The sequence below is a fragment of the Sitophilus oryzae genome, unplaced genomic scaffold (assembly GCF_002938485.1).
Source record: "Sitophilus oryzae breed Bouriz unplaced genomic scaffold, Soryzae_2.0 scaffold_926_pilon_pilon, whole genome shotgun sequence".
Classification (NCBI taxonomy): Eukaryota; Metazoa; Arthropoda; class Insecta; order Coleoptera; family Curculionidae; genus Sitophilus; species Sitophilus oryzae.
The window spans coordinates 232,645-251,496 of NW_022147557.1; the positions used below are offsets into that span (position 1 = coordinate 232,645).

General features: G+C 33.0%; 1 protein-coding gene across 2 annotated transcripts in view; it reads right to left on the minus strand.

The window, feature by feature from the left end:
• LOC115890791 (zinc finger C2HC domain-containing protein 1C) overlaps positions 1-18,852 on the minus strand; it is a 51,720-nt gene that overhangs the window by 18,512 nt on the left and 14,356 nt on the right. The window contains exons 1-3 of one of the 2 annotated variants that reach the window (XM_030911128.1): positions 11,981-12,100; positions 6,814-6,966; positions 1,799-2,162 (exon numbers count right to left, since the gene is read on the minus strand). In XM_030911128.1, coding sequence (XP_030766988.1) covers positions 1,799-2,162; positions 6,814-6,966; positions 11,981-12,085 — 622 coding nt within the window. In that variant the 5' untranslated portion in view covers positions 12,086-12,100. Of the gene's footprint in view, positions 1-1,798; positions 2,163-6,813; positions 6,967-11,980; positions 12,101-18,852 lie in introns of those variants that run through there. The other variant, XM_030911129.1, reaches the window with a different exon arrangement.

Genomic DNA, 18,852 nt, shown 5'->3' on the forward strand with positions numbered 1-18,852 from the left:
CGCTGACTTTTTAAGCTTTTTCCACTCTTTACTATCAGCTAAAATTACATATACTATTGCATTTATTTTTTTTGAAAAAACGCGCAATGTTTGTTAAATTGCAAGGCAACGCCCCCTAGCGTCTACGTTCAAAAGCTTATTATTATGTTTATATGGTACAATATAGAGTAAGAAACGCTCTTTTAAACGAGCCCTCGCTTGTTGGATTCCGATCATCCAGTCCAGAGTTATTAATATTTAAATAAAAACAGATCTAACCTTCCCCCACCACTTTATTTTGGTAGATAGGGGAAAATGGCTCTGACAAAAAATATTCAAAATTTACTGAAGATTATGAAGCTATTACTTATAGTACACCTGATCTAGGCAAAATTGTGTAAAAACTCCATTTTCTTGTTTTTTGTTACAGTTGCGCCTCCTAGCGGTCGTTCTACAAACTTAAAAATAATTTCCAGCAATTTTCCCATAGCCTCTTTAGTTATAAATATTTTTTTCCGTAGCCCCTACGGCTAATACTTTCCGAGATACAGCCGAGAGCTATTCATAGTGGGACACCCTGTACAGGATGACGATGACGCCTCTCATACGACGCAGAGGCTCCAGCGAAAACGACAGTTTGTATTGAAATGAAATTTTGTGAGCATATGTAGGTTAATTCAGAGCACTTTTTAAAAATATAGAGTTCTACAGGGTGTCCCCCAAAAAGTGACATATCAAAGTTGTGTTTTTTGTAATGGATATGTTAATTTTGATTTTCGGATTCTGGGAGAAAAATAAAGGTAAATTTCATTAGAGAAGTAAATGACCAATATGTAAGGTTTTTGACATATTAAACATTTTCTAAAAATAAAGAACAATTTTTAACTTACAATAAAAGCTATCTAAATTGAAATTTGCCCAGTATAGCCCAATATGTAGTTAAACTAACGATTGTACTTTAAAGCAAATTAAAACTTGACCCAAAAAATTATACAAGGTGAACCTTAATATTATATATAATATTGTACTTTAGTAACCTTTAAAAGCAAGTTATTCTTTTATTTTAAATAGAACACCCAGTATATTAATCCGATATTCAATGGGGAATTCCTGTCTCTTCAAAATACTATTCAGGTTGCCTACCCCTCCAATAAAGATTTTCCTAGATATTTTCATTTTTATGATTTAGTGTCAGAAGGTTTTTGATATTTGATAAAATCCATGTGGCTGTGATATGTCTGACGTTACTTCACACACAACACAACATAACTGTCTAATTAGTCCAACTTTAACAACTAGTTATCATTTTGTGTCAGTTATAACAAAAAAAAATCTCAGAAATTTGCCGAAAATGCAAACTTATCGTATATCAGAAAAAAATCATATGATTCAATTAGTTGGCGAATGCAGTGTGCATTCACCAATTAACAGAACACTTACTGCTTCTGATTTTATCTAGTCTGGATTTTTTATGGGGATTATGTTAAAGACAGTGTTTACAAAACTTGACCAACTATTGTCGACAACATGAGAGAAATAATTCTAGCTGCTTTTCGAAGTAGAACTCCATATATGCCTTTTAAAATGAAAAGATATTTTGAAAAGAGAACCAGCATGCAGTTAACAGGAAAGGAAACATTTTGAGCATTTGATTTCATTTAGCTAATTTTTGTTACATAATTATAGGTTTATATCTAATTATAATTCTGTAATTAAAATATCTAGGAGAATCTTTGTCAGATATTTTTTTAAGAAATGAAATAGACAAAATATTTAAGATATGATTGGTTTGAGACAAAACTACAAAAAAAGTACTAACCTATTTGTGGCATTTCCTCATTATCCAAATTCCCATTCAAATTCTGTCTATTCATCATATCGATCAGATTATTATGACCATCAACAGTGTCAAAAGATTCTTCAACAGTTTTACTCTCCTCATACGAACCATTTTTATAATTATTATTATACACTCTATGTACGCTTTCAGTCTGATTTACAGTCGGTTTTCCGTTTCGGATTTGGCTACTCACAGTTTTCTTAGTCGTACTCTTAACCACGGTCGTTCTGCTGGTACGATCCAAGTTGGTTCCTCGTGCTGGCGTTTTGTTTTTTAGTGGTTCTAAAGGGTAGCTTTTATCCACGCCTGCCTTCTGTCTGCGCTCGTCAAACATCTGTCGAACCTTGAAAATAGAAAATCAATATGAGAGAAGTTCTTGAGATATTTTAGTAAATTATTCACGATATTTCATAGTCAATAAAATATAATTCTCTTCATTAAGTATAAGTTCTCTTTATTAACTAATAATTTTGTATAAATTAGAGGTTGCAGAAGGGAATTTTAGTAAATAGAAAATATCTTATATTATTTTGTGTATGAGGATAAATAAATATTGTAAATAACGTTTTGACTATTATACAGGGTGTTTCCTACGATGTTCTCTATGAGTATCTCGGAAGTTACTGGAGATAGAGAGTCAGTTAAATGTGGAAAGAATTGCAGTTTTGTGGGGTCATAAATATGCGTCTTTCAGATTTTTGAAATAGTTCATGGCTTACTAGATATTTAAAAAAACAAATTTTGGTTATTTTAAAAATTGTCCCTAATTCCATTATAATCTATTTTAGACAAAAAGTTTTCAGATAAAAGTTGTAGATAATCACATCCCTAACGAGTTTGTGTTCTCCGATTTTTTTTAAAGCCTGTCATTTTTGACATATGACACAAACATATGTTTTTTTTTAATGAAAACCAATGAAAACCATAGTTGGCCATGCCGTCATAAAAAGCGCCATTTTTAAGGATTTCAGCGATATAAGCTTTAATAATTTTTTTTATTTAGTTTAAAATTTCACTTAGTTGGTATAGTATTCTTATTCTGTTATGATTTATAACTTATAAAAAGACAGAATATATTATTAAACGGTTCTTTACAATTTACATAACACAAACTAAAACTTAAAAAAAATAATATCACTATATACACTTTCAGTTATTTTAGAAAATGTTCAAAAAAGCCGCCATTATTTTGAGTACATAAATAGATCTTTTTAAAACTGAATATTGTAGAGATAACCCGATGTTAACCGGTGCAATGATGCCGCCTTTTCAATGTGATGTTGATCTAGCTCATTTGGGTACCGTCCGTGTAACTCCTTGGCTCCCCAAGTAGCTATTTTATTAGTGATTGATGTAGGAGTTGGATAAGCATCATATTGTTTACTACTGAGGTTCAAGGGGGTGTATTTGACATCAGCTGAAGACACCGTGACGTAAAGGTTGCTGTTCTTGGTATAAAAGTATTCTCTGAGGCTCTTTATTTGCTCCCGACAGACATTAACAACATCCAGTAAAACTCTACCTCCAAGATTTCGAGGAAGGGTCACCTGTTCCGTAGCGCTTCTTGGGTGGTGATTTCTAAATTTGGTTAAGGTTGTTCGTACCAGGCGATTTAGGGATTCCAAGTCCGTATGGGTCCATTTGACTACTCCAAAAGAATATGTAAGAACCGGTAGGGCATAAGTGTTTATTGCTTTAAAGAGGTTCTTAGAATTCATACCTGTCTTTAGAAGGGAGGTAAGTCGCAATCGGAAGGCGGTCGATAGGCGATTTTTAATAATTCCATGTTCTATTTTGTGTGTTTGTAGCATTCCAAGATATTTATACGGCTTAGTCGACATTGAGGAGATAATTGTTTTCTCATCTAGATTCAATTCTGGTGTTTCGCATAGTTTTCCTCTTATGATTGAAACAGTCTGACATTTGCTCGTACCAAATGTCATTCCAATATCTGCGCTGATTTTATGAACGGTACGCAAAAGATTTTCAAGTTGGTTTTTTGTTGCAGCATATATCTTCAAGTCATCCATGTATAGTAGATGTGTAATGAGATGACGTCTGTTTCTCGTTCGTAGTGAGAATCCATAACCTGTTTCATTGATTATCAGCGATAGTGGATTTAAGGCTAGACAAAACCAAAGGGCGCTAAAAGAATCCCCTTGGAATATCCCTCTACGAATTGGAATTTTTGGCGATGTTATGTCAAAGGGAGCAGACCTGAGGTTGAGGGAGGTCGTCCATGAAGGCATGATCTCTTTAAAGAATCGGCAGATTTTGGGGTCAACATTGCAGATTTCTAGAACTTGCAACAGCCAGCTGTGTGGTATGGAGTCGAACGCTTTCTGATAGTCAATATAGCCCATGAAGAGATTTCTTTTGTTATGTCTGGCTTGCTACAAAACCACCGAGTCCATTACAAGCTGTTCCTTAGAGCCCATTGCCCTGCTTTTGCAACCTTTTTGCTCTTCATGTAGGATGTTATTGGTGACCAGGTAGGTATATATTTTACTGCTAATGCAGCTTGAAAATATCCTATAAATTGATGGAAGGCAGGTGATGGGTCGATATTGGGAAGGATTATCTGGGTTTTCTGTTTTTGGTAGAAGGTGAGTAATTCCCTCCGTTAGAAAGACGGGCATTTTATTGGGGTCAATCAAAGTTTCAGTAAATTCTCTCGCTAGGTGGTTGTAAGTAGCGGAAAATTTCTTGAGCCAAAAGTTGTGAATTCCGTCACGCCCTGGACTTCTCCAATTAGGTAATTTTTTGATTGCACTTTCAACTTCGCGCAGGGTAATTATTGTGTCTTCCATTCTTACGTTCTGATGTTTTTCACGCTCCTGGTTTATCCATGCGGCATTTATTTGATGCTCTCCTTGTGACGACCAGATGTTGTTCCAGTATTGATTTAGTTGGTTTGAGTCTATGGCATTTGGAGCGCGGGCGAACTTTCGACACCAAATTGTGTTTGTACCTGGGGTAATCGAGGGGTCAAATTTTATTATAGGAAATTTCGACACCGCGCCCTAAAGCAGGTAGGTAGGTAATTAATTGGGTTTCCCCAATATTTATTGTCACTTCTGTACTTGTGACTAAATTTACACGAAAATTATTCAGTTGCAGTTTATTGTTTGACGTTGACTAGTGCACTTATAGATATTTTAAACATGAGTTTGATAAAAAGTTCCCGTGGTCGAGATTTATTAGTGGTGGAGAATCATTCGTTCTCAAAACAGAAAGTGTTAAAAAGCGGCGAGATATTTTGGCGCTGCATTCAAAGAAACACTAAGTGTTCCGCAAAAGTGTTTACAATAGGCTGTAATGACCTCACCATCACAAGACGTGATTTGGTACATAATCATGAAGCCGATCCGAAAAAGCTTCAAGTAAAGATGGTTACCAATGCATGTAAAAGAAAAGCCGAAGAGGATATATCAGAAAAGCCTGCAAAAATTACAAGAACTGCTGTTACTGAGTGTGATGCCAATTTGCTAACGGTTCCTGACATAGCTTGCATAAGAAAAAACATTTACAACTGTCGTCGTAAACTGTTACCAGGTCCGTTACCTAGAAGCATATCAGAAGTTCATAACGCGGTTAGTAATTATTCTCCTAAAACCTGTCGCAATGAAAGTTTTTTGTTTTTAAATCATCCTGAATTTAATGTAATTGTATTTTCATGCGAGACAAATATTCGTTTGTTGTGTAAACTACAAACTTTGTATATGGATGGTACATTTTCATACAGTACCAAATTTTTTCTCCAATTATTTACAATACATGGCTTTGAAAATGGACATTATGTACCTTTAGCATACTGTTTGTTAAAGGACAAATTGTCAATGACATACAAACATTTATTTTCTTTATTAAAGTCAAAGATTTTTGAAACATTTGAGTTATCATTAGAGCCAACTGAAATATTTGTGGACTTTGAAAAAGCAATTCACTGTGCTTTATTGTCTATGTGGCCAAATGTAAAAATTAGTGGATGCCGTTTTCACTTACATCAGAACTGGTTTAAAAAAATTCAATCTTTGGGTTTGGTACAAGAATATAAGGATACAAATTCAGAAATTGGAAAATGGTTAAGACATACGTTTGGTTTAACTTATTTAAATCCAGTAGATGTTGAAGATTGCTTTGTTTATGATCTTATGTCATATAAACCTAAAAACGCGTCACTTGATTTATATGCAGACTATTTACTGGAAAATTACATAATCGATAGCGCTCTATTTCCACCGCACATATGGTCTAATCAGAATCCGTCTATTGCGAGGACTACGAATGCCTGTGAATCCTTTCATTCAAGATTTAATACTTCTTTTTATTCAACGCATCCTTCTATTTTTATTTTTATTGAAAAGTTAAAAGAATTTCAAGTAGAGACTTATGTCAAAATAAATAGTTTAAAAATACCAGCAAAAGTCAAAGATAATACCGTTAAGGCTAAATTGGTATTTATGGAGAAAATGGTGGATAAACTACGATCCCAACAAATATGTAGGTTAGATTTTATAAAAGCTATGTCTTACCATTCCTATAATACCAAATAAATTGTATTGTATTCAGATATTATTAATAAGTATTGTATTCAGATATTATTAATTTTAAAAATATAAAATGTACATTATTTTTATTAAAATAAATATATAAATTAATTATGATATTTTATTTATTTCGCAGCTATATTTATTTGGTGTCGAATATACCTGTCAGATAAAAACGGAACTTGGGGCTGGTGTCGAAAATTGCCATTAAATTTTAGTCGCTACCTGCTTAGTGTCGAAATTTCCTCCGCCCCATTTGGATGTTGGGGGTTTTCTTTATTTGCCTTATTTCCAAGGTTGCGGTAGAAGCACCTCTCGTTTTTTTATTATTGTTGTTATTTTAATTATTTATTAATGTTGAAATTTTGATATATAATAATAAACATTTTAAAGATTATTCCTTATTTAAAATTACTAACTATTACAAAAACATGAAGATCTTACCTTTCCTCCACCAGTTGATCCTATACTCGTCGTACTAGAATTGCTGCCCGCGCTACCTCGACCTACCCTTTCAAAAGCCCTTTGTTGCTGACTCTCGTACAGCTTCAATAATTTCTCTTCCTTTTCCTGCATTTGCTTTTGCTGGAAGCGCGCCTAAAACAAACATCATATAATTATTAACACATAATACAAAAAATATATCAGTAGAGCACAGCTTACTCGTAACCAGCTAGTCATCTTTGTTTGTTTTTGAAACTCAGACTTAAGCAAAAAAAATATTTATGTACAGGTATTTTAAGGGTTTTGTATTTACTTCATTAAATATTCGTAAAGGTGCCCGGTGGCCTAGAGGTACAGGCTCTGTGAGTAGTTTGGAAAACTCTAGTGTTCTGTGAATATATACAGGGTGAGTCTTAAATAAGTGCAAATATTTTCAGGACTGGTAGATCTCGATAAAAGAACGAGGAAGAAGGATTTAAAAAAAATATATTTGCTTCAATTATTTTGAGAACCACTGAATTTTCTCTGGGTTTTCTTTCTTGTAAATTTAATCTACTACCTAAGAAATTTGCAAATTTTTTTCAAAAAATTCCAAATTTAATTTTCGTTTTTTCGCAAAAGAACCTCATAAATATATTTCTGAGGTCGAAATATAGTATCCCTAAAATATTTGCACATATTTAAGAAGATATTGTTGTTGTCATGTGTGATGTTTTCAAGATAAGTGTTTATAATTATTTATCTATGTCAGTGAGTTAAGGAGCTCTTAACTCACGCATTTTGAGTGAGTTAACGTAACTCACGCATTTTCATTACCGCGCTCCTTGTTTAGATGACTATACCAAAAAGAAAAAAATATTTTGTGAAACATTTATTTTGCACCAAATACCTACTAAATACAAATAAACTGTTCTATTGATAATAATTATAAAAACATGAAAACTTAGTTATTATAAATGTTAACGATACAGTTTGAACAATCTTTCAATCTTCTTCTTTACCTCTTCATTCGATATATTCAAATTCTGATTCTGATGACTAGATTTTTTGATTTTTTAAACTAGCGACATCAATATTATTTACTGTCATATTGACATTACCATGCAAGGTGTTATTTGAACAAAGGTATTAAGGTAATTGATTTTTAGGATAGGTATATAGTTAAGTACAATAATTTTTAAAATTCATTGTGTGTTTTTGTAGTTAGACGTAGATAAAATATTGTACAATACACGCGAGTTAACTCCATTAAGATACTCGTAAATACCTATTATTTCTACAATGTTTTTCTGCATTAAAAATCAAGTTTGTATATTGAATCCTAAATCCTAAACAAATAATAAACCTCTTTACTAATTTCTTAACTTGAATAGATACTTAAAATTATATATGCTGTTACTTTCACATAAAATTGATTTAAATAACTTGTAAATCATTTTGTTCAAACGACTTTACCACAATGACTAAACTAGGAAATTTTAGTGCCAGCTAAATTCTGCAAATATCAGGTCGATATTGTTCTACAATAAGGAATATTTAATATTTTATTACTTTAGTTCAATAATTCTGCTACAGTCAAATTGAATAAAGAAAAGTTTCTGGCTGTATAGGCACAAAATAAATTCAAAGTTACTAAAAACGTGAGATAAAAATTACCTAATTATATAAAGAAATACTGTATTTTGTTCTTAACGTAACTTCTATTAATGACAGAATAGTAAGACATTTAATATATTTTATTACGTCTTACACAAAAATACGTACTTGAATGATATATAATGAAATAATACGTCAAATTAGATATTCAAACTTTTAAAATTGCCTGTGCTGATATACCACCCACACCAATCGATATTGTTACATTTAGTGTTGCAAGCAGGAGTTGTACCAATTATATAGGGTGTCCCATTATTCAGTGGACTTTAAACTACATACTATAGAGAAATTAAAATAACTTTGGTTGTACATCATAATACGACCACCAGCAAACTCCATAAGACGACGCATGGTGTCATTCATGACGTGCACCCAAAGTTGTTTTAATTTCCCTATACGTATTTTTCAAATCAAAATAAGTTATTTAAACACAATTTATCTTTATAAAAATGTGCTTCTTTTACCCGTTAAGCCCCATACTCACACTTCGCTAGTTCACTTCTTTCCTTCGTCGCGTCCCTTCGTCCAAAAATCTTATATTTACTATAGGAAATGTCGATTTTATGCGATTTTATGTCGATTTTATGTGTTCCTTCGTTCCTTCGTCAAAACGCTCCTTCGTCCGTTTACTTCCTCGAAACGCTCCTTCACCGTATTGTCGGTTTTTGGACGAAGTAGCAAAGGAATTATCACGAACAAAAAAAAATATTAAAATATATAAAATATATAAATCGATCTTGGACTTCATTTGTAGTTGATTTCTTGATTTGGCAGTACGTCTGTACAGGGTGTCCCATTTTCGAGTGTTTTGCAGGGTTTCTCTTTTATGAGTCGAGATACAAAGATGCGGTTTTCACATTACGCTGTTACTTTTTTATGAAACTAAAGATGCTACATACAGATATGTCCTAGCTCTCTTACTTCCTAAAATACAGGGCGAATCTGAAATTATTGCATTTTTCGATCCCCTTTGTATCATAACTGATCAAAAATGTGAAAACGGTCTCCCGTACAGTTTTTCACGTAGAATGCAGTGACGTAACTATTTCTTCGTTGGAATCTGTCTTTTTTTAAATTGACTAAATTTTTTTTTTAAATGCGATATTTTGTATATTATTTTATTTTCAACTACGAATGAAGTCGTAGTTGATTTCTTGATTTGGCAGTACGTCTGTACAGGGTGTCCCATTTTCGAGTGTTTTGCAGGGTTTCTCTTTATGAGTCGAGATACAAAGATGCGGTTTTCACATTACGCTGTTACTTTTTTATGAAAATAAAGATGCTACATACAGATATGTCCTAGCTCTCTTGCTTCCTAAAATACAGGGCGAATCTGAAATTATTGCATTTTTCGATCCCCTTTGTATCATAACTGATCAAAAATGTCAAAACGGTCTCCCATACAGTTTTTCACGTAGAATGCAGTGACGTAACTATTTCTTCGTTGGAATCTGTCTTTTTTTAAATTGACTAAAATTTTTTTTTAAATGCGATATTTTGTATATTATTTTATTTTCAACTACGAATGAAGTCGTAGTTGATTTCTTGATTTGGCAGTACGTCTGTACAGGGTGTCCCATTTTCGAGTGTTTTGCAGGGTTTCTCTTTTATGAGTCGAGATACAAAGATGCGGTTTTCACATTACGCTGTTACTTTTTTATGAAAATAAAGATGCTACATACAGATATGTCCTAGCTCTCTTGCTTCCTAAAATACAGGGCGAATCTGAAATTATTGCATTTTTCGATCCCCTTTGTATCATAACTGATCAAAAATGTGAAAACGGTCTCCCGTACAGTTTTTCACGTAGAATGAGCAGTGACGTAACTATTTCTTCGTTGGAATCTGTCTTTTTTTAAATTGACTAAAACTTTTTTTTAAATGCGATATTTTGTATATTATTTTATTTTCCTTGTTACGGACTTTCTAAAATACTTATTTTCATAAACGGGGTAAAAATGCATTATTTAACTTTATTACCATAGTAGGTAATAAAAACAATCCACTAATTTATTCGGCGTAAAATGTTGGTTATTGGCATGTTATTTAAAAGCAGCACAAGTTCAGTTTCCGTGTAGTTTATCAAAATATCACGATGCAAAGCATAATTATCTGGTAAAATTAAGTTAAATAAAATAAGAGCCGTTTAGCAGTTTAGCGGTACCTAAATAAATAAATATAGAGTATATTATAATTTTCGAAAGCTCATAACAAGGCAAATTAAATAAAAAATAATATATAGAGTGTCCTGTTTAAAAAAAGAACATAAGTTTGAGTCATTTTTCGAAATAGACAGCTCCCAACGAAGAACCACTTTCGTCACTGCCATTCTACCTGAAAAACGAGACACGGGCGGTGGGTAAGTTCTCAATAGGTAGAACAAAACAAAATCAGGGTATCCGGTATATACCTCTACATTTAGATGAACAGTCTAATTTATAAAAGGTATTTCCAACGACCGCATAGTAAATACCCGGTATAATACCAGTAATATCATGTATACGAGTATATCTACAATATTTCTTATATATATATTGTAGATATTATATATTGGTATATTTCTTTTCCCGGTATTATACCGGGTATTTACTATGCAGTCGTCGGAAACTCCTTTTATTAAAATTAGGATGTTCATCTAAATCTACAGGTATATACCCAGATTTTATTTATCTACAAATTGGGTACTTACCCACCGCCCATCACTGACCCTTTTCAAATTTTCGATAAGTTATAAGATAATCGAGATACAAAGTTTATCGAAAAATACAAAAATTTCTACTAATTAAAAAAGTAAAAGAAAGAAAGAAGAAATAACTTTGAACTAAGAAGGTTAGGATAAATATGTGTGTAGCATATTTAGTGTCATAATAAGTAGAACAATGATGTGAAAACAGCATCTTTATATCTCTACTTATAAACTAGAAATCCCATAAAACACACAAAAATGGGACATCCTGTACATCTAGCAATCGCCAGTCAATATAGAAATAATTCACACACAATAGTCTAAAAAATGGAAGAAAAAAACAATATTGTCTTCATATTTGTGAAAAAATACATTTATTTATGTAATCGTAGCGACAAAAATAAAAAATAGAAATAGTGTGCATGATGCCTTTACAAAAATATCTGAAGAAATGGGGATTGACATCATTAAAGTTTAATTAGTATGTCATATTTCATGGTTTCACTTTTGTATAGAAGAAAATTGTCCCCAATAAACTTATTTCGATATCTAAAATAGGTAGTAGTTCTATATCCAAGAAATATTGTGACACCCTGTTTACGCTACAAGCCACACTTTTTTTAACTTGATTTAATATAAAATGGGCGGTTATATCAACATTTACAATTCGTTCTCCATCCTACTTCACACCATCTAAGTACTTTTAACATATTCCTTCGCACACTCTCACCCACAACTTAATTTGTCTACGTCAGCAAAATACAGCGAATGTATTTGTTACAAAAAACAGACATTTTTTATTTTACTGTATAATAAATTACTCACCATTCGATACTCTAGCTCGAATTCATCCTGCCACCTTTTGGCAACCCACGATGGGTCAAAATTTAGAGACACATTATTTAAGCTGGATGACAGATATTTATGCATTTTTTTGTTTATTTTTTGCTTTATTTACATAACACTTTAACTCGACTATTGTATTTTTCTCGCAAATAAACAAAACAAGTTTCTGCTAGGCTGACCAAATAGGAAATATCGGTGGAGAGTATCGGTGGAATGGGATTGGATATGGGGCTAAGATTTACGGTCATGCGCTAATACGTTGTGGACATTGTCCATTAATGACGTAGGGGCGATATGTTTTGTAGCCGTGTAGGTGGCTGGGCATTGATAAAGGGTGAAATGCAGGGAACCGTAACGGCACTTCGCTAACTAATAGTTGTATTACGTGTTTGGAGAATGATTGATTGGTTTGATGGGGTATGTATGGATATATTAAAGCAAACCAACATAGATTCAGAATGAAAAACTTTATTGGACTGTAATAATAACCTGTGTGTTAGAAAGTAGATAATGGAGCTGTATTATTAGCTAGGTATTCCAGTATTTATTAGAAATGTACTTCGGTTTTGCTTTAAACTTAATAGTTTATAGACTTTTTCCTAGTTAAAAGAAGTATAAGAAAAAATATAATGCTTTTTATAGCTTGTTGAAAAAGTTCGAGTTTTTCGTCACTGGGAGAGAAATCTTATAAAATAAAAAAGTTAATTTTCCTAAACACTACAGCTTTGCATCTAAACAGAAACCAGCAAAAATCAACAAGAAGAAAAAAGAAAAAAGTATTTAAAATATGTTTAAATTACGCTATCCAAGAATCCTTTAATTTTTAGCAGATATGTCTATTATAAACCATTGGGGTTCTGTTAAAATGACGTTACATGATGTCAAACTTCATATTACCAATTGCTACCTGATCACAATTACCTAATATGGTAAAACCAAAAACTTAAATTCTCTGTGTATAATTTTTTTGTTTGTTTTTAATTTTTACTTATGTTTATTAATGTTATGGGGTGTTCAAGATGAAAATAAGCAAATAAATAATCAAAGAAGCCATAGTCATACATTACTAACCTATGCCTGAGCAATGCATTTATTCATTTAGATTGGGGGTTAGAAAAGCTTCTTTGATTTTCCGTTTTTTCGCTACTCTGTGTCCTGTGTGCCAAGAATGCTGACAAATCTTAGATTTGCAAAAATCGCCCTTTTTAAATAATCTATATGTTCTTTAATTCGAACTTTTAATGGTCTAGATGTTTCATCATTATTAATATTTCTCACATTCACATGGTATATTGTAAATCACATTTTTTTATTTGTTGTTCAGTGTGCATTGGCTTAGTATGGGCTAAAATGGATCTAAGTAGATTTTGTGGTTTGAAGGATGTTCGTATGTTATTATTGTTTTCCTATCTCTATTTTTTCGGAAACATCTTGCATGTATGGAATTGAAGTTGTATATATTGTGTATTGTTGTCGGTGTGTGTATTTTTCTTTCCTATCTGTCTTTTTCTTGTTTATGTTTTGTATTTTGTTTCATGTTTTAATGAAACATGATTTTTCACAGTGGCGAAAAAGCCTGATTTTGTTCAGGGAACAAATCTGCCAGAAATTTGCCACTTTTGAGATGCAGCCGGTAGACATTATTTATTTTTTATAATGTTTACTTTATAAAGTGCATCCACACATAATATTTAGATTTTTGAAAAAAGCTTTTGTCACTCTCTGAATCGCAGTGTTCCTTATTAGACAATCCCGGATTTTCAACAGAAACATTACAAAAAAGTTTTATGTTTGAAAATACAACAAACAACATAAATTAAAATTGTTTTAGGAATCTTAATGTAAAGATGGCATGATTCATATTTACACTCATGGTATTACCGTCCAATTGTAAACAAAATCAAGTCATTAAAATTTGTAAACATACCGAGATGTTTACATTTGTCTGTTTGTGAATCTGACTTTTCACACATCATTTCTGTAAATTATTTACAGTGTCGTTTACAAGCTTTAAATTCAGACAGCAAAGGCGTTGATTCCCGAATGACCTAAGAAATTAATTTTTTTCCATAGCAACTGTTAAAATTGCCTTATATCTAAGGTGACCAACTATACTCGTTTACTGAGTTTTGTACTACTCTTTTTTCACAAACCGTACTCTTTTCAAATCCTGTACTCTGAAAGTAGTCATTTGTTTCAAATGGACCCTTCTAAATAGTAAAATTAAATGGAAAGAAGTTTCTTCAGCAATCGAATTTGTAATAAAGGAAGTAAAAGATATTGTTATTGACAATTTTCTTTTTGAAGAAATTCGAAGAGTAAATTTATATTTAAATGAAGAAAAATTGAAGAAATGGAACGATGAGAAAATAGAAATTGACAAAAGAATCTGGTAGATTCTTTTGTCCATCTACTAGATTTTTTTGTCAATTCTGTAGAAATCTTTCGGCATTTTAGTAGTAGAACATATCCCACATGAAAATTTAAAAGTTTTAATAGAAATTTCCTTATGTTGTCCAGGCACTAATGCTGCTGTTGAAAGGGTATTTTCACTGGGGAATGATTATTGGAGCAGTGAGAAGTTCGAACTTTCTGTAAAAACATTATGTGCCGTCTTAACAGTCAAATTTAATATGCAAACTGAAAGTTGTTTGGATGTGGCTACATTATTATTTTGTAGTCAACATCGTGAAGGGAAGAACAAATAATGAGATTGCAACAAAAACAGCGTATTGCTGCCCGTGCAGCATGTTTTATTTTAATGAGTGTGTTGAAGATAATTTAAATAAAAACAAAGAAAAAAGAAAAATACCAGTTAATTTGACCACTCTATTCTTCAAAAAATAAATAAATGAGAACTTTGACTTTGACTTGTGCCACATTTACCGACAACTGACCGGAAGACCGCGCAGAGCCGAGCCGCTTGTCTCATCGACGAGCGCCTCATTCCCACAACGCGTGGCTCGCCTAATCGCGCGCCAAACTCGCCAAGTCCCGCGTCGTGGGATGCCGGTTTTAGACGAACAACCTCATTTAGCAAAAAAAATCCACTTCGGAGAAAAATATGTTTTTAAAAGAAAATAAAGCTTTTATCGTTTTTTCTTCTTTTTTTTTTCACGTATGAAATTCTTGCAAAATGTACTCTTTTTGAACAAAAAATAGTTGGTCACCTTATTATATCTATCAAAAATCTATACTAATATATAAAATTCTTAAGTGACTGACATACTGATTAAGCACGATCCTGCTCAAATCACTCAACGTAAGAAGCTCAATTTTGGCATACAGGTTGATTCTAGGGTGTAGAGGTTCGATAAGAAGGGGTTTTTCGAAATTCCAGTTCCAAGAGGGTGAAACCACCCCTCAAATGTTACAATGTTTTTTATTTAAAAACGGTCAAATTTCCGATAAAACGCTTAAACACGTATATTTTATTTTGTTTTTTTACATATTTTAAGATTTTTTAAAAATCTATACAGGGTGTTTCGAAAAATCTGCTAATTGATTAATCGCGATCCTGCTTAAAGCGCTTGACGTAAAAAGCTGATTTTTGGAAAACAGATTGACTTTAGGGTGTAGAGGTTCGATAAGAAGGGATTTTTCGAAACTCGAATTCTAAGGGGGTGAAACTATCCCTCAAATATTAAAATATTTTTTATTTAAAAACCGGTGAGTTTTTCGGAAAAACTCTTAAACCCGTATATTTTATTTTGTTCTTTAACATATTTTAAGATTTTTTATAAATTTATACAGGGTGTTTCATAAAATATGACCATTGAGTAATCACGATTCTGCTTAAACTGCTTGACGTTTAAAGTTGATTTTTGGCAAACGGATTGACTGTGGGGTGTAGAGGTTCTATAATGAGGGGTTTCTCGAATCTCAAAATCCAAGAGGATGAAAACGCCCCTCAAATATTACAATATTTGTTATTTAAAAGACGGTTAGTCTTTCGGGAAAACGCTTGGACAACCATAAATTATGAAACTACCCCTCAAATATTACCAAGTTATATAATAATATCGCCATATTGTTTTTTCTCATGCTGACATAAATGTGAGAAAATTTTATCCAGTTTGTATGTTAATGGAAATTCTTGCTTTGCTTTATCATCACCATTGCAAATGATTAATTCACCGCGAACGAAATCGCTGGTATACGCTAGTACTAGATAAAATAGTACTTTAACCTCAGGGGTAGATTAAATGATACTTTAACAGCGAGGATAGGTTAAAAACTTTATTTCTTCTCGCACGTTTTTTAATTGCTTTTTTAATCCTTTTCATAAGTTATTCGGGATTTAAATGGAAGTAGTTTGGATATGGCGTTTGTCGCCTCAGCCTGAATATCTGTTGGTAATTTACTAATTTAGTTTTGAGCCATTTCTGCCTCCAATTCAATCAGCAATCGACACGAAAGAGAATTCAAAATATTGACTCAAAACTGACAACTAAAGAGGCAGCTTTATTTATTTGTCAAATTACATAGAAACCAACGCCAACCCAGCACAATATTTTTTCTACTCGTAATAAATCCCTTGAAATAATAATTTCAGAATATTTTTTAAAACGTAACTCGCTAAGGAAAAAAATATTGTTTTATACACGACGATAAAATTGCATTATCGTCTACCGAAATGATTAATAAAATACCTTATCGTTTTGTATAAAAATAACTAAAAGTGAAATGGATAAAAAAAAAGAGTTGGAGAATTATTTTTCGAGACCTATAAAATCAGATTTCTTTCCAGTTATCAAAAGCTTGCCAAATAATCTTTTGAATCGAAAAATTAAACACCACGACCATATAAGGAAGTCACTTGTCCTCAGGTGAGTCAGTCGACCATCGAACGGTGAAAGAGCATAGTGGGCGCCAGCCAAGCCGGTCGACCATCACAGACGCCCGATAGGTGCACGGGCTTCGTTTATTTCGTCGATGTGTGAATCAGCTGGTTTCAATGTCACTGTATTTTATATTGACTTAATATCCAACACATTTATAAAAGCAATCTAAACATCTTACAGATTTTCTGTATGTTTTAATTAAGGTTTTTGTTTAGATGTTTTTTTATATTTACTATATTGTACAACTATCAATAATTGATAGCAGATTTACAGCTTATTCAATACCAGCTGGTCATTTTGACATCTACATACATACTGTCATTACTCGCTGACGTGTATTTGATACGCATGAGAAGATGGTCACGCAAGGCGTTTTCTTTCATGAGCTTTTCTGTGACTGAAAAGCCCTATACGTGATGTGCGGTAGACAGATACGTGTTATCTGTCTACCGCACTCCGGACATTCAAAAATCTCATTGCTTTGTTGCCTCTTACTTTTTGGTTGTCGCTGTTAACTAAGTTTACAATTCTTCCCACTCATTCTGCATGTTAATCCCCTTTAAGTTTTCGTAGAAAATATCCTTGTACCTTTTGAGTTGTCCACCCGGCCTCCTCTTACCGTGTTCAAGCTCACCATAAAGCAGAGATATTGGTATGCGGTTTTCTTGCATTCTGCATACGTGACCAGGCCATCTTAAGCGGGATATTTTCTAATCATGGCTTCAATACTCTCGCAGTTAGCTTTTTCAAGAACTGATACGTTTGAAACACGATGGAACAATTTGATTCTTAAGAGTTGTCTAAGATGTCCCTGTTGCAACTTGTGTCGGCGGTACGCCATCGCCACCCAGGTTTCGCTTCCATATAACATGGTGGGAATTATTATTGCTCGGTATACTGCAAGTTTCGTTTTTGTACTCAAGTCATGATTGTAGAAAACCCTGTCTTTTAATTTCTAGAATGCTCTTGAGGCGCTGCTAATCCTGTGCTGAATTTCAGAGTCGATATTGGCCTTTTCCGAAATTAAACTGCCGAGGTAATTGAATTCCGCTACATACTCCAATAGTTCTTCTCCGATTTTTATAGCATTGTTGCGATCTTCCGGGGGATTGCACATGATTTTAGTTTTATCGATGTCCAGCTTAAGTCCCAAAGCCTCGTATGCCCAGGTATATATGTTCAACATTTCTTGCAATTGCTGTAACGTTGTAACGTATTTGCAACTAGAGCACAGTCATCAGCACATTGAAGTTCTGTGATAAATTTTGTACGTGTTTTGAGTCTTTTTATGTTGAACAGACCGCCGTCATATCTGTATCTGACGCCCCTGTCCACTATAATGTAGAGCGTTGCCTTGTTGCATTTTGACAATAATAGAATGCAATAATAGAAGCCCCAGCGAAATAAGGTATTGACAGGCCTGATACAAAGAACCCAAAGTAAGAGTAATGATATATAAAACAATCCCACAGTCCCCAACTGACAAAGGAGTACGACAGGGAGACGCGATATCCCCAAAGCTGTTTACAGCAACACTGGAAGAAATCTTCCGTCAACTGGACTGGACTAATAAAGGATTAAAAATAGATGGAAAATGTCTTAACCATCTAAGATTCGCTGATGACATAGGATTGGAATTGCCAATAGCACAAATTAACGAATTAAATACATCCAGCAATAAAGTAGGTCTTAAAAATGAATTCAGCAAAAACTAAAGTTATGTACAAGAAGCTAATAGACAGAAAAGACATTCTAATAAGTAACACAACACTGGAAATAGTAGAAAAATATTTTTGGACAACTAATACACAGCTCGGAATCTCTACTACCAGAAATCAACAGAATAATTAAGTTAGCATGGAGTACTTATAGAAGAAATTCAATCATATTCAAACCTAGAATGTTCTCTCTTCTCGTCCATTAACTCTCGAAAGAGTATGGTGACATCATGTCTCAATTGCTCGGATCGTTGTTCTCCATCCCCTCTATCTTGAGCGGGTATAGAAG